Source organism: Mus caroli, unplaced genomic scaffold, assembly GCF_978045245.1.
Source record: "Mus caroli unplaced genomic scaffold, Mus_caroli_1 scaffold_12, whole genome shotgun sequence".
Classification (NCBI taxonomy): Eukaryota; Metazoa; Chordata; class Mammalia; order Rodentia; family Muridae; genus Mus; species Mus caroli.
The window spans coordinates 7,237,272-7,252,014 of record NW_028227267.1 but is presented as its reverse complement, the minus strand read 5'-3'; the positions used below and the strand labels follow the sequence as shown (position 1 = coordinate 7,252,014).

Here is a 14,743-nt window from a genome sequence, read left to right as displayed (position 1 = left end):
CCCAAGTATAATTAGCATTGCTGGGTTTTGGCCAGTGTTGAGATAGTAGACTCGTGATCTTGGACGCATACTTTTTTTCATTTTAGAGAAAAGAGCCAAAGGCAGCCCTGTGGCCCTTTAAACCACTGTTTATAAAACTGAGTCCTAAACTAGAATAGAATAGAAGCTAGCAGAATTTATCCCACTTAGTAGTGGTAGGAAACAGGTGAGAAGCAGTAAACACTTACTCCTGAAGAGATGGATCATGCTGATGCCTATGGAGTCTTTTCTTCAGGGACAGCTGGGAAGATGTACAGTTATGAAAAACTGAATATAGGCTCCCCAGTATAATATGGCTCCCTTGAAAAGATCACAACCCTTTATACCTTGTTACTTTAGCTCAGAGATGCTCTTCGTGGACAAGGGGCTCCTCCCTAGGAAGTATGTTGTGGTTCTCTAAGATGTTAGCTGCATATGCTGTTAGCTGCATAGATGCTATATGGAGCTGCTTTGTGGAACTAAATCGTCTGCCATGTATAAACCATTCTCCTGGTGAGCTTGTGACGTTGTTCCTGGTCTTAGCAGCAGCTACGCACTGCTAATGACTTCCTGATTGGTTAGCTCTGTATCTCTTTGTGTTGGACACATTCAGGGCACAAGAGTTTAGCTTTTCAGCCACTTCATATTGGGCCAATGGATGTTTATATCTGGAACTAAGGTAGTGGAGCAGTCTTGCTCCTGACACCACTGTTTCTAATGAAAGTTCAGTTGACTAAAACTAGAGTTCACAGTTAATCAAGGCAAACTGTAACTGAGCCAGTCAAGAGAATTAGTTGGGCTAAACATGACTGTTATTTCAAACAGACTTTTTAGCTTGTGGAGTTCTGTCTGTGAAATGAGGCCAGGCAGCCTGCAAGCACGTTGCAAATCCTGCTGTATTGTCCTTCTTGGAAGTTCCCGTGCATCCTGTAAGACTCCAGTGAATTGCCACATCCTATTTTAAGCCTCCCTTGGTTCCTCTATTTTTATTCCCATATTTTTTCCTCAGGCCTCTTCTCTGTTGATCACATTTGGCTAACAGTTTTTTTTTTTTGTTATAGACTATGATTTATTTAAAAAGAGATTCTTTTGTATCTCAGACTCTAAAGGAGATATTGTCTTGTACCACTCAAATACCAGGTCAAAAGTGGATGAATGATAAAATAATAGGGAACGAAGCCAAATTCACATTATCCCCATACCTGCTATGGTTATAGCAATGCTCAGATCTGATTGAATTGGAGGAAACAATGGCCCTGTAGGGGCTGAGTAGACCCTGATGCTATATAGCTTTATCTCTACGTATAGGTGTGTGCACAGCGGAGGGGGGAGTCATACCACGTAAGATGACGCCAGATAATGAGAGCTGCTACATTAGGTGGTTTCACCATAATACCAGTGCCATAAAATGTGCTTAGACAAACCTAGACAGACTAGGCCAGTCACTCCACATGACCTTATGATGCAGTCAAGACACATGGAAGGCATGCATATATAAAGTTGTTTCCAGTATAAAGGACATTCTGTTTTACAGGATTGTGTAATGAATCTCTGGGTCACTGTAAAATGACAATGTTAAATATTGTCCTCTGTGTAATGTGCTGTACCTTATTTGATTGGCAGTACTCTAGGGCCATTCATTTCAACATACCGATTAATGTGTGCATTAAGATACACTCTAGGTTCCCTGCCAGTCGTCGCTGAGCATGCTTCAGCCACAGTGTGGTCTTAGAGAACTACTATCATGTATGTAGCCTATGCTGATGGCATGTTGCAGGATGCACGGTGGCAGTGCCTCTAGATTTCTAGTGTGTCTAAAACCTTGTTTTTCTTCATCAGGAGGTCCAGCGCTGTACAGCTGATATGAACATCACTGCAGAGCATTCCAATCATCCGGATAACAAGCACAAAAACAGATACATCAACATTTTAGCATGTGAGTAATAACCTTTAGATTATCTTCTACTGTCTTCACCCTGTATCAAAAGCCACATAGAACCAGAGTGCTGAGAAAGGCTGACAACTGGAAGTTAATTTATCAGGAGGAGTATGCACTGTGGGGTCATTTCCTGCCCCTGTGATGGGATGAAGTGAGAGCCAGAGGATGTGTGTCCCTAGCGACTGCCTGGATGGCCAGGAGAGTGCGATAGGTTTCTACGTGCTCACTGACCATCTGTACATCTTCTTGGGAAAAATTCTGTTCTCATCTTTTACTCTTCCACATTTTCTTAGCTGAATTTTATCTCTTTACCATTGAACTTTATATATGGCGGGGTTCCCCACGTTCTGCTCATTCTTTGCCATTTCTTTTTTGTTTTGGTTTTGGTTTTGGTTTTTCGAGACAGGGTTTCTCTGTATAGCCCTGGCTGTCCTGGAACTCACTTTGTAGACCAGGCTAGCCTCGAACTCAGAAATCTGCCTGCCTCTGCCTCCCAAGTGCTGCGATTAAAGGCGTGCATCATCACTGCCCGGCTCTTTGCCATTTCTTAATGGTGCCCTCTAAAACAACTTCAAAAGTCTGTCAGCATCCATCCTCACCTGTTTTTTATTGTTGGTGCTGTTTTTAAGATCACACCTTAGAAAGGAAGACCATACCAAGTTTACTTTTGTGCTTTGCTCTTTAGAGTTTTGTGGGTTTAGCATTCTTGTTTGGGTCTTTGATCCATTTGGATTAATTTTTTTATGTGTTCTGTATCAACTTACTATGGCTTAAGATGTAAAGAATTCTCCTCCACTGAGCTGGATTGGCACTGTTGTTGACAGTCATCTTACTGTAAGGTCATAAGTTCCTCCTGTTCCTGGACTCTGGGTTTTCCGATGTCTGTGTGGGTTCTCTTGCCAGCACCACACTGCTATAATCATTGGCAGCTTTGTGGCAGAGGTTGAAATTGGAAACTGAGATTCTCCTGTTCACACTGTTTTATCCCTTTGCATTTCCATATGAACTTTAGCACCAGCTAGACTCTTACTACATAATACTGAGCTAGGGTTCTGACAAGGATTGTACTAATGCAGAATTAACCCAGAACCACTGCATTTTAACGCTGTCTTTGGGCTATAAAGGTGAATGTCTTTTTACTTAGGTCTTGTTTCTTTCAACTGAGGGTTAACTTGCACTGCCTAAGCTTTTGCTTCCTTTGGGAAAAATATTCCTGTTTGTTTGTTTTCTGAGATTTATTTATGAGCATGGGCATTTTGCCTGCATGGATGTCTGTGTACCATGTACTGCAGTGCCCATAGAGACCACAAGAGGGCATGAGATCCTTTTGGAACTGAAGTCACAGACAGGTGTGACCTGCCTTGTGGGTACTTGGAATGGAACCCCAGTCCTCTGCAAGAGCAGGAGGTGCTCTGGGCCATCTCTCACTTCACTCTCTCGGATTCTTGTTGCAAAGGAAAATGTTCAGTGTAAAGAAGTACAGATGATTTTTATATGTTGATTTAGTTCATACAGGTCTATCAGACCCATTCATTCTAAAATATAATTCTTATGAACTCCTTTGAGCTTCTGCATATTGGATCATACTGTGTATGAATAGAGATCGTTATATTTTCCTGATTTCTAAAAGAACATCGAGTTGTTTTTGAGTAAGGACTATTGGTTTCGTTTATACGAGTGGGTAAAGAGGAGGTGAGAAGGTGTAAGAAAAGTCGTTTCTTTCCCTTCTAGGCTTTGGGTGGATGAGAGTGACCAGTATTTGTTGGCTGACTCAAACAGGGTTCATCATCCTTTGACTGTGAGCCTTTGTCCATAGACTCCTTCTTACCATGAGTCCAGCAAGGGCACACGGACATCATTCTTCCCGCACAGCAACCAGAAAGTACATGCAAAGACAGGGCAAAAAAGAAATCAATGCATCATTTGTATAATTCATACAGGGATCGTGTCGTTCATTGAGACAGAGCCCCTCAGTGTAATCCTGTCCAGCTTAGAACTTGCCCTATTGCCTAGGCTGGTTTTGAATTCACAAAGATCTGCCTGTTTCTGCCCTCAGTGAGTTCTGGGATTAAATGTGGCACCATCATACCCAGCTGGAAGTATGACCGTCATCTCTGCTTCACAGGTTCAGAGAGTTGGGTTCTTGTAGCCACTCCTATTCTGTGCATAGTCTGTCACCGTCATCTCTCCCTTGGGTCATGACTTTATATAGCAAAGGACACCAAAGCAGTGCCACATAAACCGCTGCAATCAGATCCTGGATGTGCCAGAATCATGATATAGGCAAAGCTCGGGTTCCTTCCAAGCCTTTGGTTCTGGAAAAGCGGCTGGAATCAGACATGGGCAGCATAGAAATCCACCTTATCAGAAACATTACTTAAACCTTTTTTTCATACAGTATATTTTGATCATATGGTTTCCCTCCCTCAACTTTCCCCAAAATCCTTACCCATCTAACTTTATGCATTCTTATTCATGTTTGTGTTCTTATTCCCCCTCCCCCCATTTATAATACTAGCAGGGAGTGAAGGCCTGTATAATTAAAGGCCTTTGAGTCTGGTTTTAAAATAGAAAATGAAATTTTAGAGGATTGCAGAATTTCTAGCAGTTTTATAAAAACTAGTAAAAGCCACAATTTGTACTCCTTGGGCCCTGTCTGGAGTAGCAGCAGCCATGCAGTGTTGGGATGGCTTTGAAGTTGTCCTTAGTAGCTGCTTGTCTTGGCACCAGCTTGCGCCTTGAGTTAAGGATGCCACCAACTGCTACTGTTTTCAATCACATTTTTGTTTTTGTCTTTTCCTCTCTGTAGATGATCACAGTAGGGTGAAGTTAAGACCTTTACCAGGAAAGGACTCTAAGCACAGCGACTACATTAATGCAAACTATGTCGATGTAAGTCAGAAACATTCTTAAACCTGCTTTGGAAAATGGAGACTGCAGCAGAGGTGGTTGGGTATATTTTAGCAGCACATAGAAAAGTCCCTGAGAATCAAGCCTGTCAAGTGCTGAGTTTACTTGAATTATTAACCCATCTGCTGTGCTAAAACGTTGATCTCACTTTATGCTCTGTCCTCTTTGAAGGGTTACAACAAATCGAAAGCCTACATTGCCACCCAGGGACCTTTGAAGTCCACCTTTGAAGACTTCTGGAGGATGATCTGGGAACAAAATACGGGAATCATCATCATGATCACGAACCTCGTGGAGAAAGGAAGGGTAGGAGCCTCTTGCCTCACTGTCAGCATTTTGTGAATGAATGTGAACTAAGCACCTGCTTAGGGTAGGGAAGGAAGCCGAGCAGGTGTAAGAAACAGATGTGTTCTCTTCAGATGGGTTTGCGTTCTCTGAAGGAGCGGAGGAGTCCTGAGTGCAAATTAAATATGGTGACACAGGCTTGTGTTAGGGCATGCAGTGAGGCAAGTGAATGCTTCCTCTAGTGTGGAGGTTTTTAGAGACTCTCAGACCTGAGGTGAGAAACAGACTCAAAGGAGGAACACAGAAGAATAGGATACAGCCAGCAACAAACGGGGATGCTGGGAAATGTGGTGTCAGGAGGAAACTGAGGGGAAAGCAAGGCGAAACCTCACTGACCATCGTGAAGAATGTAGCAGAAGGAGCTGTATTTTCAACATCTATGAGATCCCTGTTTTGTTGGCAGTGACCTCGGGTATAACATAGAGATTCCCAAGTAGACTTTAGCAAAAACAGCCCAAATAGTACTTAAAACTGTTTTATAACACATTCTGGCCAGATTTAGTATAGGGTTCCTTCTTGGTGGGTGCATATTCTCTCTCTCTCTCTCTCTCTCTCTCTCTCTCTCTCTCTCTCCTTTCTCTCTCCCTCCCTTCCTCTCTCCCTCCCTCCCTCCTTTGCTCCCTTTCTCTCTCTCTCTTTTTCTCTGTCCACTCTGTGTGTGTGTGTGTGTGTGTGTATGTGTATCATAAACATTAGCCCATTTTTCAGGTAATGTTTGCAAACTTATCCCAAATCATGACCTTCTCCAGAGGCCACACAGCCTTTAAGCGCGTCAGCCCATGCACCTCTTTAGGGTTTTTTAAAGATAATGATATCTGTGTCTTGATCCTGCTGTGTGAAAACGCTACCTTTTCCCTCTGCAGAGAAAGTGTGATCAGTATTGGCCAACGGAGAACACTGAGGAGTACGGGAACATCATTGTCACACTGAAGAGCACAAAAGTACATGCCTGCTACACTGTCCGTCGTCTTTCAGTTAGAAACACAAAAGTAAAAAAGGTGTGTGCGTGCTGGGAGAGCCGGGTGTACACTGCACACTGAAGTGTGTGCGCTGGGAGAGCCGGGGTGCATACTGCACACTGAGAGGAGACCCAAGCTTGGAGAGCTGGGTGCATACTGCACACTGAGAGCAGACCCAAGCTTGGAGAGCAGGGTGCATACTGCACACTGAGAGCAGACCCAAGCTTGGAGAGCCGGGTGCATACTGCACACTGAGAGCAGACCCAAGCTTGGAGAGCAGGGTGCATACTGCACACTGAGAGCAGACCCAAGCTTGGAGAGCAGGGTGCATACTGCACACTGAGGTGTGTGCACGCTGGGAGAGCAGGGTGCATACTGCACACTGAAAGCAGACCCAAGCTTGGAGAGCCGGGTGCATACTGCACACTGAGAGCAGACCCAAGCTTGGAGAGCAGGGTGCATACTGCACACTGAGAGGAGACCCAAGCTTGGAGAGCAGGGTGCATACTGCACACTGAGAGGAGACCCAAGCTTGGAGAGCAGGGTGCATACTGCACACTGAGGTGTGTGCACGCTGGGAGAGCAGGGTGCATACTGTACACTGAGAGCAGACCCAAAGTTGGAGAGCCGGGTGCACACTGAACACTGAGAGCAGACCCAAGCTTGTAAAACATTTTTCACAACATTTTTTTTTTGAGATGGGGCTCATAGAGCTCAGACTGGCCTCTAACTGGCTGTGTATCTAAGATTGGTGAGTTAGTCCTCCCATCTGTACCACCTGAGTACTGGATTACAGGTGTGAACTACCATACCAGGTTCATACAGTGCTAGGAGTAGAACCCAGAGCTCTGCCCACTGAAATACCCAGCCCCCTAACATTTCGCCTGATATGAGTGCACCCTGTGAAGGGTATTGACAAAGTGCAGGAGACCAGTCAGGTGGCCTGACTGGCTTTTCCCCTACACGAACCTGGCTTTCTAAGTGTTGTCTAAATTGAGAACACAGCATGTACAGTGGCATCTATTTGTGAATTGCTTTTTGAAAGTTTCAATGCTGTGTTTCCCAGAGTACCCCAAGGACTTCTGGCCTACAAGACAGTTATTGAAAACTTATATTCTGCTTTTCAGTAAGAATGGGAAGTGGCTGCTCCATGCAATAGACCATGAACACACGTGAGCATGGTGATTGAGTTCGTGTTCTGTCACATGACTTAACCATAACATTGTATTTTATAAACTAGTAGTATCCTGAGACTCACAGTGTAGAAATGCTGCTTTCAAGTTATCTCAGTGTTTATACCTACTCCCTCCGCCCCCATGGAATCCTCTGCCACGACAGGATTCACCACAGCAATATTTTGGGGTCTCAATAGCAGCTTAGTGAGAAAGTGTACTCATTTATGACAGCCTGGAGTATGGCAGCTGTCTGAAGCAGGGCTATTTGGTCTTTATGTAGCCAAAGGGAGACCCCCACACTTACTCAGCTCTAAGGCTCCCCTATACCCTCAGGTTAACAGCCCTTCCTCCATACAGTTGTGATTAGAGTCAGCCCCACTATTCTAAATCAGCATCCACGTGTTCTGTCATGTTCAGCTTTGGGATGGTTCTGGCAAATCAATAATCATTCTAAAATTCACAGAGCTCATGGAGTCCTTCAAGCACTCAAACAGGCCCAGTTGCCCTTCTTTGATAGTAGTTTGAGTGAAAGAACACAGCAGCTGTTCTGTGTGAAATGATGCATAGGTTGCATCAGTGAAACTGAAAAAGTTGGCTCCTGAATGGAAACCAATCTGTAAACAGTCGTGTGTGAGAAAGACAGAGAGCAAGGTGTGGCCCTGACTCTAGTCCTTCCTGTGGAATGCTTGGCATGGCAGGCAGTAAGGAACCCTACTACGGGTGCTCCAGGGGAGTGGTGGAGAAGAAACAAGAATGGCAAAGCGGATGAAAGCATAGTGCCCAGGAGGGAAGCAGGTCAGGAAAGGGAGACCTCCAGAGACTTCAAACTCTGGAGGTGTTGAGTGTTCATTGTTGGAATGATTTTATTCTTCTCTTCTGAGAGATGTGGATGTTACCATGTAACAACATGTACGTTGATCCCAAACAGGAAATAATTTAGCCCCCAAGCAGTAGTTTAAAGAATGCGATCCAAGGTTGTTTCCTGATACTTTTGTACTACTAACCATTTTGCTAACCCTAGGGGTTCAAGGTGCCTTTTTATGCGTTTCTAGGGCCAGAAGGGAAACCCCAAAGGTCGTCAGAATGAGCGGACGGTGATCCAGTACCATTACACACAGTGGCCTGACATGGGCGTCCCTGAGTATGCCCTCCCAGTCCTGACCTTTGTGAGGAGGTCATCTGCAGCCCGGATGCCAGACATGGGGCCCGTGTTGGTGCACTGCAGGTAGGATCAGAATTCAGAGGGAGATGACTGGGGGATTTGAGCCTTGTGAACTTGACCTGTGCTCAAAGCACAGATAAAGTTCCCGTGGCTCGAGTCCTCTCTGAGAATCGGGTTAGCTTGGTACAGTTATGAAGAACTTCACTTCTGTCTCCTGAAAACTTTATCTGGAAAAAAAAAAAAGGAGATAGAAATCTGTGGCTTTGGGGGGAAAAATCTGTTTGACTGACTATCTAGTTTTTATGAAATGGTCTTACTAAGTCCCTACTACAATATGGGAATTGTGGGCTGAGCCTAATAAAATTTGAACATATACAAGAGTTCCATGACAGAGATTCTAATCTTTCTCTAAATGGACTTTCTGAGGGATCCTCTAAATGATAATAATTAATAATAATAATAGTAATAAAATGGTTCTTTTCATTTCTAACTGTATGTGCTACATAAACCATCTCTTATAAAAACTCCTGAAAAAGTCCCTGTTGTCTCTGAACTCACGGAAACAACTCTAGATGGTTGTTTAAATGCCTTTGTTATGTTTTACTTATGATTGCACTCATGGCTTGTCCCTGCTTTAGCGTTCAAGTTATTTATTCTGTAGCTAATATTGCATAGCTACTTAGCATTTTCTAAGCACTTTTGCAGGACTGTTCTTATAATGTTTTCACAAAATAAGACATTTGCAGAGTTGAGATACGGCCTATGTTTAAAGCCTTAGGAAAACTGTACCTTTTTGCTAATCCATTCTGCAACCAGCAGTGGAAATCTGTCTGTCAAACAGCCTGGGTACTGTGCTAAATGAGGAACCTCATGGAAACATTCTGCAAAAACAAGCTTGCCATGTGATATTGGATAGTCAGATCTTGGATATCTTTTAAAACAGGAATTATGAAAAAGAACAAAAAAAAGCCGAATGTTCTGGACATACCATTCTCGTGCCCCTCTTAGTAGGATTTTTCTACGACTGAGACCATTAGTTGGTTTCTTGGTTGCATGAGCCAGAGGCAGGCTGGGAGAGTTATACCAAAAGGGATTTAATGAATGAGTCAGAGAACCCTGGGCAAGAGAGAGCAGCCTGCCCAGGCCTCAGCTGCCTGCTTCTGCTGTGAAGGTGGTTACTGCAAGACACCTCCAGACTCATGCCTTGCTTTGAGCTGCAGGGAAAGCCAAGAAGGCAGCTGTGGCAGATTTGTCATCCAACAGTAAAAAAGCATTCTGTGTTCTTCTCGAGTCTCGATGGGAAGTGTTCAGGTTATCCCCACGAAGAGCCTATGACTTTCCAGTCGGCTCTCTGGGAACGGCTGTTTCTTAGCGCATGAGCATTTGCTTGTATTTTGGTAGGGATGCCACGGTTCATGGTCAGGCTGAGTACTTGCATCTCTTACAGCGCTGGTGTGGGCAGGACAGGCACCTACATTGTAATAGACAGCATGCTGCAGCAGATCAAAGACAAAAGCACAGTTAATGTCCTGGGCTTCCTGAAGCATATCAGGACACAGCGGAACTACCTCGTCCAGACTGAGGTAAGAAGTAGCCAAAGGATGGCCCAGAAAAATGAAAGCAAACTGAGGGGAAAGATTCATTCCCTTAGAACTTGAAGGAATATATATATGGGTTTGGACTTGAGATATCTGAGGGGCACACTCTTCTGCAGATCACAGCTTTCCATCTGTGTCTTAAAGGCTGGACACTTAGGAATCAGCGACAGCTATACCAGTCATGCTCGAGGTGCCAGGGAGTTACGCATGCTGTGTTTCCCACAGGTTTAAATGTGTGGGAAAGGTTGGTTCTTAAGCTCTTTATTGAACATGTGTTTGTAGCTGTGTGCTATTACTGAACCACCTGGTCTAGCCGTGGTGGGAAAACACAGAGCTAAATTTAGCACAGGTCTCTACTCCAAAATAAGTTACAACAGATCAGCAAGTGAGTCCTGGGGTCATCATCTAGCTATAAACACTTGAGGTCAGTCCCTGTTCAGAGCAGTGTTAATCCAAAGTCAACGCTATGAATGGGTACGTGTCCGCTGGCAGGTCCCCTCACTGTCTGGGTACATGTCCCCTGGCAGGCAGGTCCCCTCACTGTCTGGGTACGTGTCCCCTGGCAGGCAGGTCCCCTCACTGTCTGGATACGTGTCCCCTGGCAGGTCCCCTCACTGTCTGGGTACATGTCCCCTGGCAGGCAGGTCCCCTCACTGTCTGGATACGTGTCCGCTGGCAGGTCCCCTCACTGTCTGGGTACGTGTCTGCTGGCAGGTCCCCTCACTGCCCACCACTGTGTACTTTCCAGGAGCAGTACATTTTCATCCATGATGCCTTGTTGGAAGCCATTCTCGGGAAGGAAACTGAAGTATCTTCAAGTCAGCTGCATAGCTATGTTAACAGCATCCTCATACCAGGAGTAGGAGGAAAGACACGACTGGAAAAGCAGTTTAAGGTACTGCCGTGAATGGTGTCTTAAGAAAAACAAGGAATTAGAAGATGGCCTGAATTTGGGTCATATTTGTGTAGATGCTGAAATGGGGTATTGTTTTTACTTCTTAAATGTAATGTGAAAACAAGGTGTGGCCATGTGTACATGCAGAGTACATGATGTGTGCAAGTAGATGTGGCAATGCAGAGGGAGGTTTTCACTGACTGGATCCGCTCATATACAAGTAGATGTGGCAAGAGCTCTCTTGTCTTTTGAGCTGCTGCTGACTTTATCTCAATGTATCCTCTAGCCACAAGGACATAAGACTTTCAGTCAGCTGTCTGTCGCTTTGGTTTTTTTCTTGCTCAGAAGCATTCAATAATACGTTTATTGAGGATGGGTATTTGATCCGGGAATGGTAGCACATGCCTGCATTCCCAGCATTCAGGCCTAGCTAGAAGGATCACAAGTTCAAGATCAGCCTGTTACAGAGGAAGAACTTGTCAGGAAGAGGGAGGGAAGAGAAGGGCTCGACCACCTGTGTACATATTGTGGTCAAAATACACTTCTTTGAAAGATCAGCACAGAAGGCTATTGGGAAAGAAAAGGGTGTTACTGCAGAGGAGAGACAAGCTTTGCTTGTTTCAACAGAACAGAAAGTCCAGTGGCAGTGAAGGGTTGTGTAGTTGAAGTCACTGGCTGGAGCTTTCAAACACCAGTGACCGAGTGCTTTCCTCTTTCTTAGCCTCTCAGTTCAGCGCAGTGTTCTGTCTGTAATCTCCTCACTCCATATCAGAATGGAAAGGATGATCATAGTCAAACTTTTCATGGAAAACTTGACTCAGAAATCCTCCTTGGCATCTCAGCTGAGGACATGAGACATCCAAATAAATGATACCAAACGGTAGGAAAGGAGAAACAAGTTCATTTGACCGAATTCCATCATAGCACCAATTCCAAAGTTCTAGCCCTCCCCTCACTACTATGAAACCACTCGAGGCAATGAATAGATGGCACCGCTTTCTTTTGATTATGGGTCATTACAAAACATTAAGTACCAAAATTTTTCAGAATTTTCCTGTTTCACATTTCCACTATGTTTGAAGATTTTAGAGTCTGGGGAAGGTTTGAATGTGAAAACGAAAAGTGAACAAATTCATCTCATTTTGTCTATCTTGACACAAATGAAAAACTGTCTACATGCAGGCAAAAAAATAGGATCAGTGAATAATAAGAACATCCTTACATTAAATATCTGATATCCAAAATGCTTTAGACTCCAAACATTTCTGATTGCCATACAGGGAATGATGTCATACAGGGAATGATGTCATACACGGAATTTCATGATGTCATACAGGGAATTTCCATACTACATAATTTTGTGCATCTGTTTCATGCACAAAAGATATGTGAAATTAACATTAATCTATATATGTGAACGATAAATAAATTTCATGTCTAGACTTGATTCCAGTCCCTAACATCTAATTATATGTGTTAATAGATACATAGGTGTAAGACAGACAGACAGACAGGGTACTTCCAGGCATTAACTCTCAATCTGTGTTTTTTTACAATTAACCAAACAAACCAGTCTTTTCAAATATTGGGAAAACACCAGACAATTGGGTCTTTTAAGGCACTAGCCATTTGCAGAAACTCAAAACTGAAAATAATCTTCAAGGCCCAGGACAGTGGTGGTAATGCAGCTGGAGAGTGTTCTTATGTATCTTATTCAGACAGAATCCCTGCTCTCCTTTCAGCTGATCACACCATGTCATGCACACATGTGCCCACACACCACAGACATTTTCTTCAGTGGTGTAGTCTCTGGAACATCGCACATACCCTAGGAAGTAACCTCCCACTCGTGATTATGGGAGTAACTCTAATTAAACTCAGCAGCTCTCTCTCTCTCTCTCTCTCTCTCTCTCTCTCTCTCTCTCTCACACACACACACACACACACACACACACACACACACAGAGGGAATTTGTTGTGAAGAAGAAAAGATTCAACAGCACCGGGAGGACTATAAGAGGGTCACTGGAGTGAAAATGACCAAAGTATATTCCAGTCCTATAAGAAACTGTCAGAGAGTTGGAAACAAAACAGAACTAAGAAAGTGTCTCATAACAAGAATAATCACACTACAGGGCTGTAAGATAAAAATCCGCTGTCCACAGAAATGTGCAGAGAATTAGCCTATGGTCTTTATCTCCAAGATGTATGCGCAGATTTTAATTAGATTAAGTGATAGTATAATGTAGACCTGAATCATATATGCTACTGAGGAATCATAGAGAAATTCCCAACAGCAGAGACTTCATACACCAGAAAAACCCAGTGTTCAGTACTGCCACATACCCAGTGCCTTCATTCCAGACCCCTAGGGCCTGGCAGCAGACACAGGCCAGGCGACTGAGCGAGGGAGGCTTCATGGAAAGCACAAGCATTCTTTGGGAGTACAAAAGTCTCATATTGTTTTAGTCTGGCTGGTGATTGACATTCTTGCAGTTTCAAGCAGGTGTGCCTTTGAACAATGCCAAAAAGCAATGCTCTTTTTCAGCTGATCACGCAGTGTAATGCAAAGTATGTGGAATGCTTCAGTGCCCAGAAGGAGTGCAACAAAGAGAAGAACAGGAACTCGTCTGTCGTGCCAGGTAAGACGTCAGCTTAGCTGCTAAGTATGCGAGGAGTTCTAAAACTCACTGTACGTGATGTGTAAGGACACGATACTTACCCGAGTTCAACCTAGGCAGTTTAAGGCAAATGGACATGGTGGGTTTGGACACCAGCAAGTCAGGTGACCTATCTGACATGAAACCCAGTTTTGATTTTCCTCAAAATGCCACAGTATTCCAGCTTTAAAAATGAGGCTGGAGAGATGGCTCAGTGGCTAAGAGCATTGGCTGCTCTTACAGAGGACCTGAATTCAATTCCCAGCACCCACATGGCAGCTCACAACTGTTTATAGCTCCAGTCTCTGATACCCTCACACAGACATACATGTAGGCCAAACACCAAATGCACATTAAATAAATAAATAATTTTAAAATGATCATAATGTTACTATCCCTGTGGCACTACAAATTTGGGTCTTAGATTAATCTGGACTAATTATATTAATTGGAACTGCATCATTGAGTTATTATGGATCTGAGCCCTCTTGACTTGTGGCAACCTTTGTATACATAACTCAGGGCTTAGCAGAGAAGACTTTGTGGACCCAATATATACAGGCATTTGTTGATCACAAGAATGGTCTAGCTCTATTGAAAAGGGTCAGTGCTCTCTAAGGCCTTCATGGAGAGAAGGGCACGTAGGGGTTGAAAAGCAAGAACAAATGCAGTGTGCTGCTGTAACTGTAGAAATGTAACAAGCCAGGGTCAGGTTATCTGAAACACTTCTCCATGTTTTACTCTAATAGGCTGTGAAATCTTTTCCTACAGTTAAATTTTTATCCTACACTGTCTTGACTACCCAGGGAAATTTTCATTCAATACCCTTCTTACTGGATAACACATTAGCTTGTTTAAATATGTAAGTCTTAGAAAGGAGCCAGGGAGTCATTCCATTCACCAGGTAAAGGCCAGGAAGACTTGCCAGCCTGTGAACAATAAGGCAAATGTGGTGTTATTGTTTCTTTCCCTGTGATAGCTGAGCGTGCTCGAGTGGGCCTTGCACCGTTGCCCGGGATGAAAGGAACGGACTACATCAATGCTTCTTACATCATGGTGAGAGTCGCCCGTTAACACCTTTC

The 14,743-nt window shown here is 43.9% G+C and overlaps 1 protein-coding gene across 4 annotated transcripts in view; it reads left to right on the top strand.

The window, feature by feature from the left end:
- Ptprg (protein tyrosine phosphatase receptor type G) overlaps positions 1-14,743 on the top strand; it is a 682,360-nt gene that overhangs the window by 645,177 nt on the left and 22,440 nt on the right. For all 4 annotated transcript variants that reach the window (XM_021181278.3, XM_021181279.3, XM_029468957.2 and 1 more), the window contains 9 exons: positions 1,858-1,954; positions 4,767-4,849; positions 5,039-5,173; positions 6,076-6,210; positions 8,399-8,571; positions 9,956-10,091; positions 10,855-11,001; positions 13,550-13,643; positions 14,641-14,717. In XM_021181278.3, coding sequence (XP_021036937.1) covers positions 1,858-1,954; positions 4,767-4,849; positions 5,039-5,173; positions 6,076-6,210; positions 8,399-8,571; positions 9,956-10,091; positions 10,855-11,001; positions 13,550-13,643; positions 14,641-14,717 — 1,077 coding nt within the window. The remainder of the gene's footprint in view (positions 1-1,857; positions 1,955-4,766; positions 4,850-5,038; positions 5,174-6,075; positions 6,211-8,398; positions 8,572-9,955; positions 10,092-10,854; positions 11,002-13,549; positions 13,644-14,640; positions 14,718-14,743) is intronic.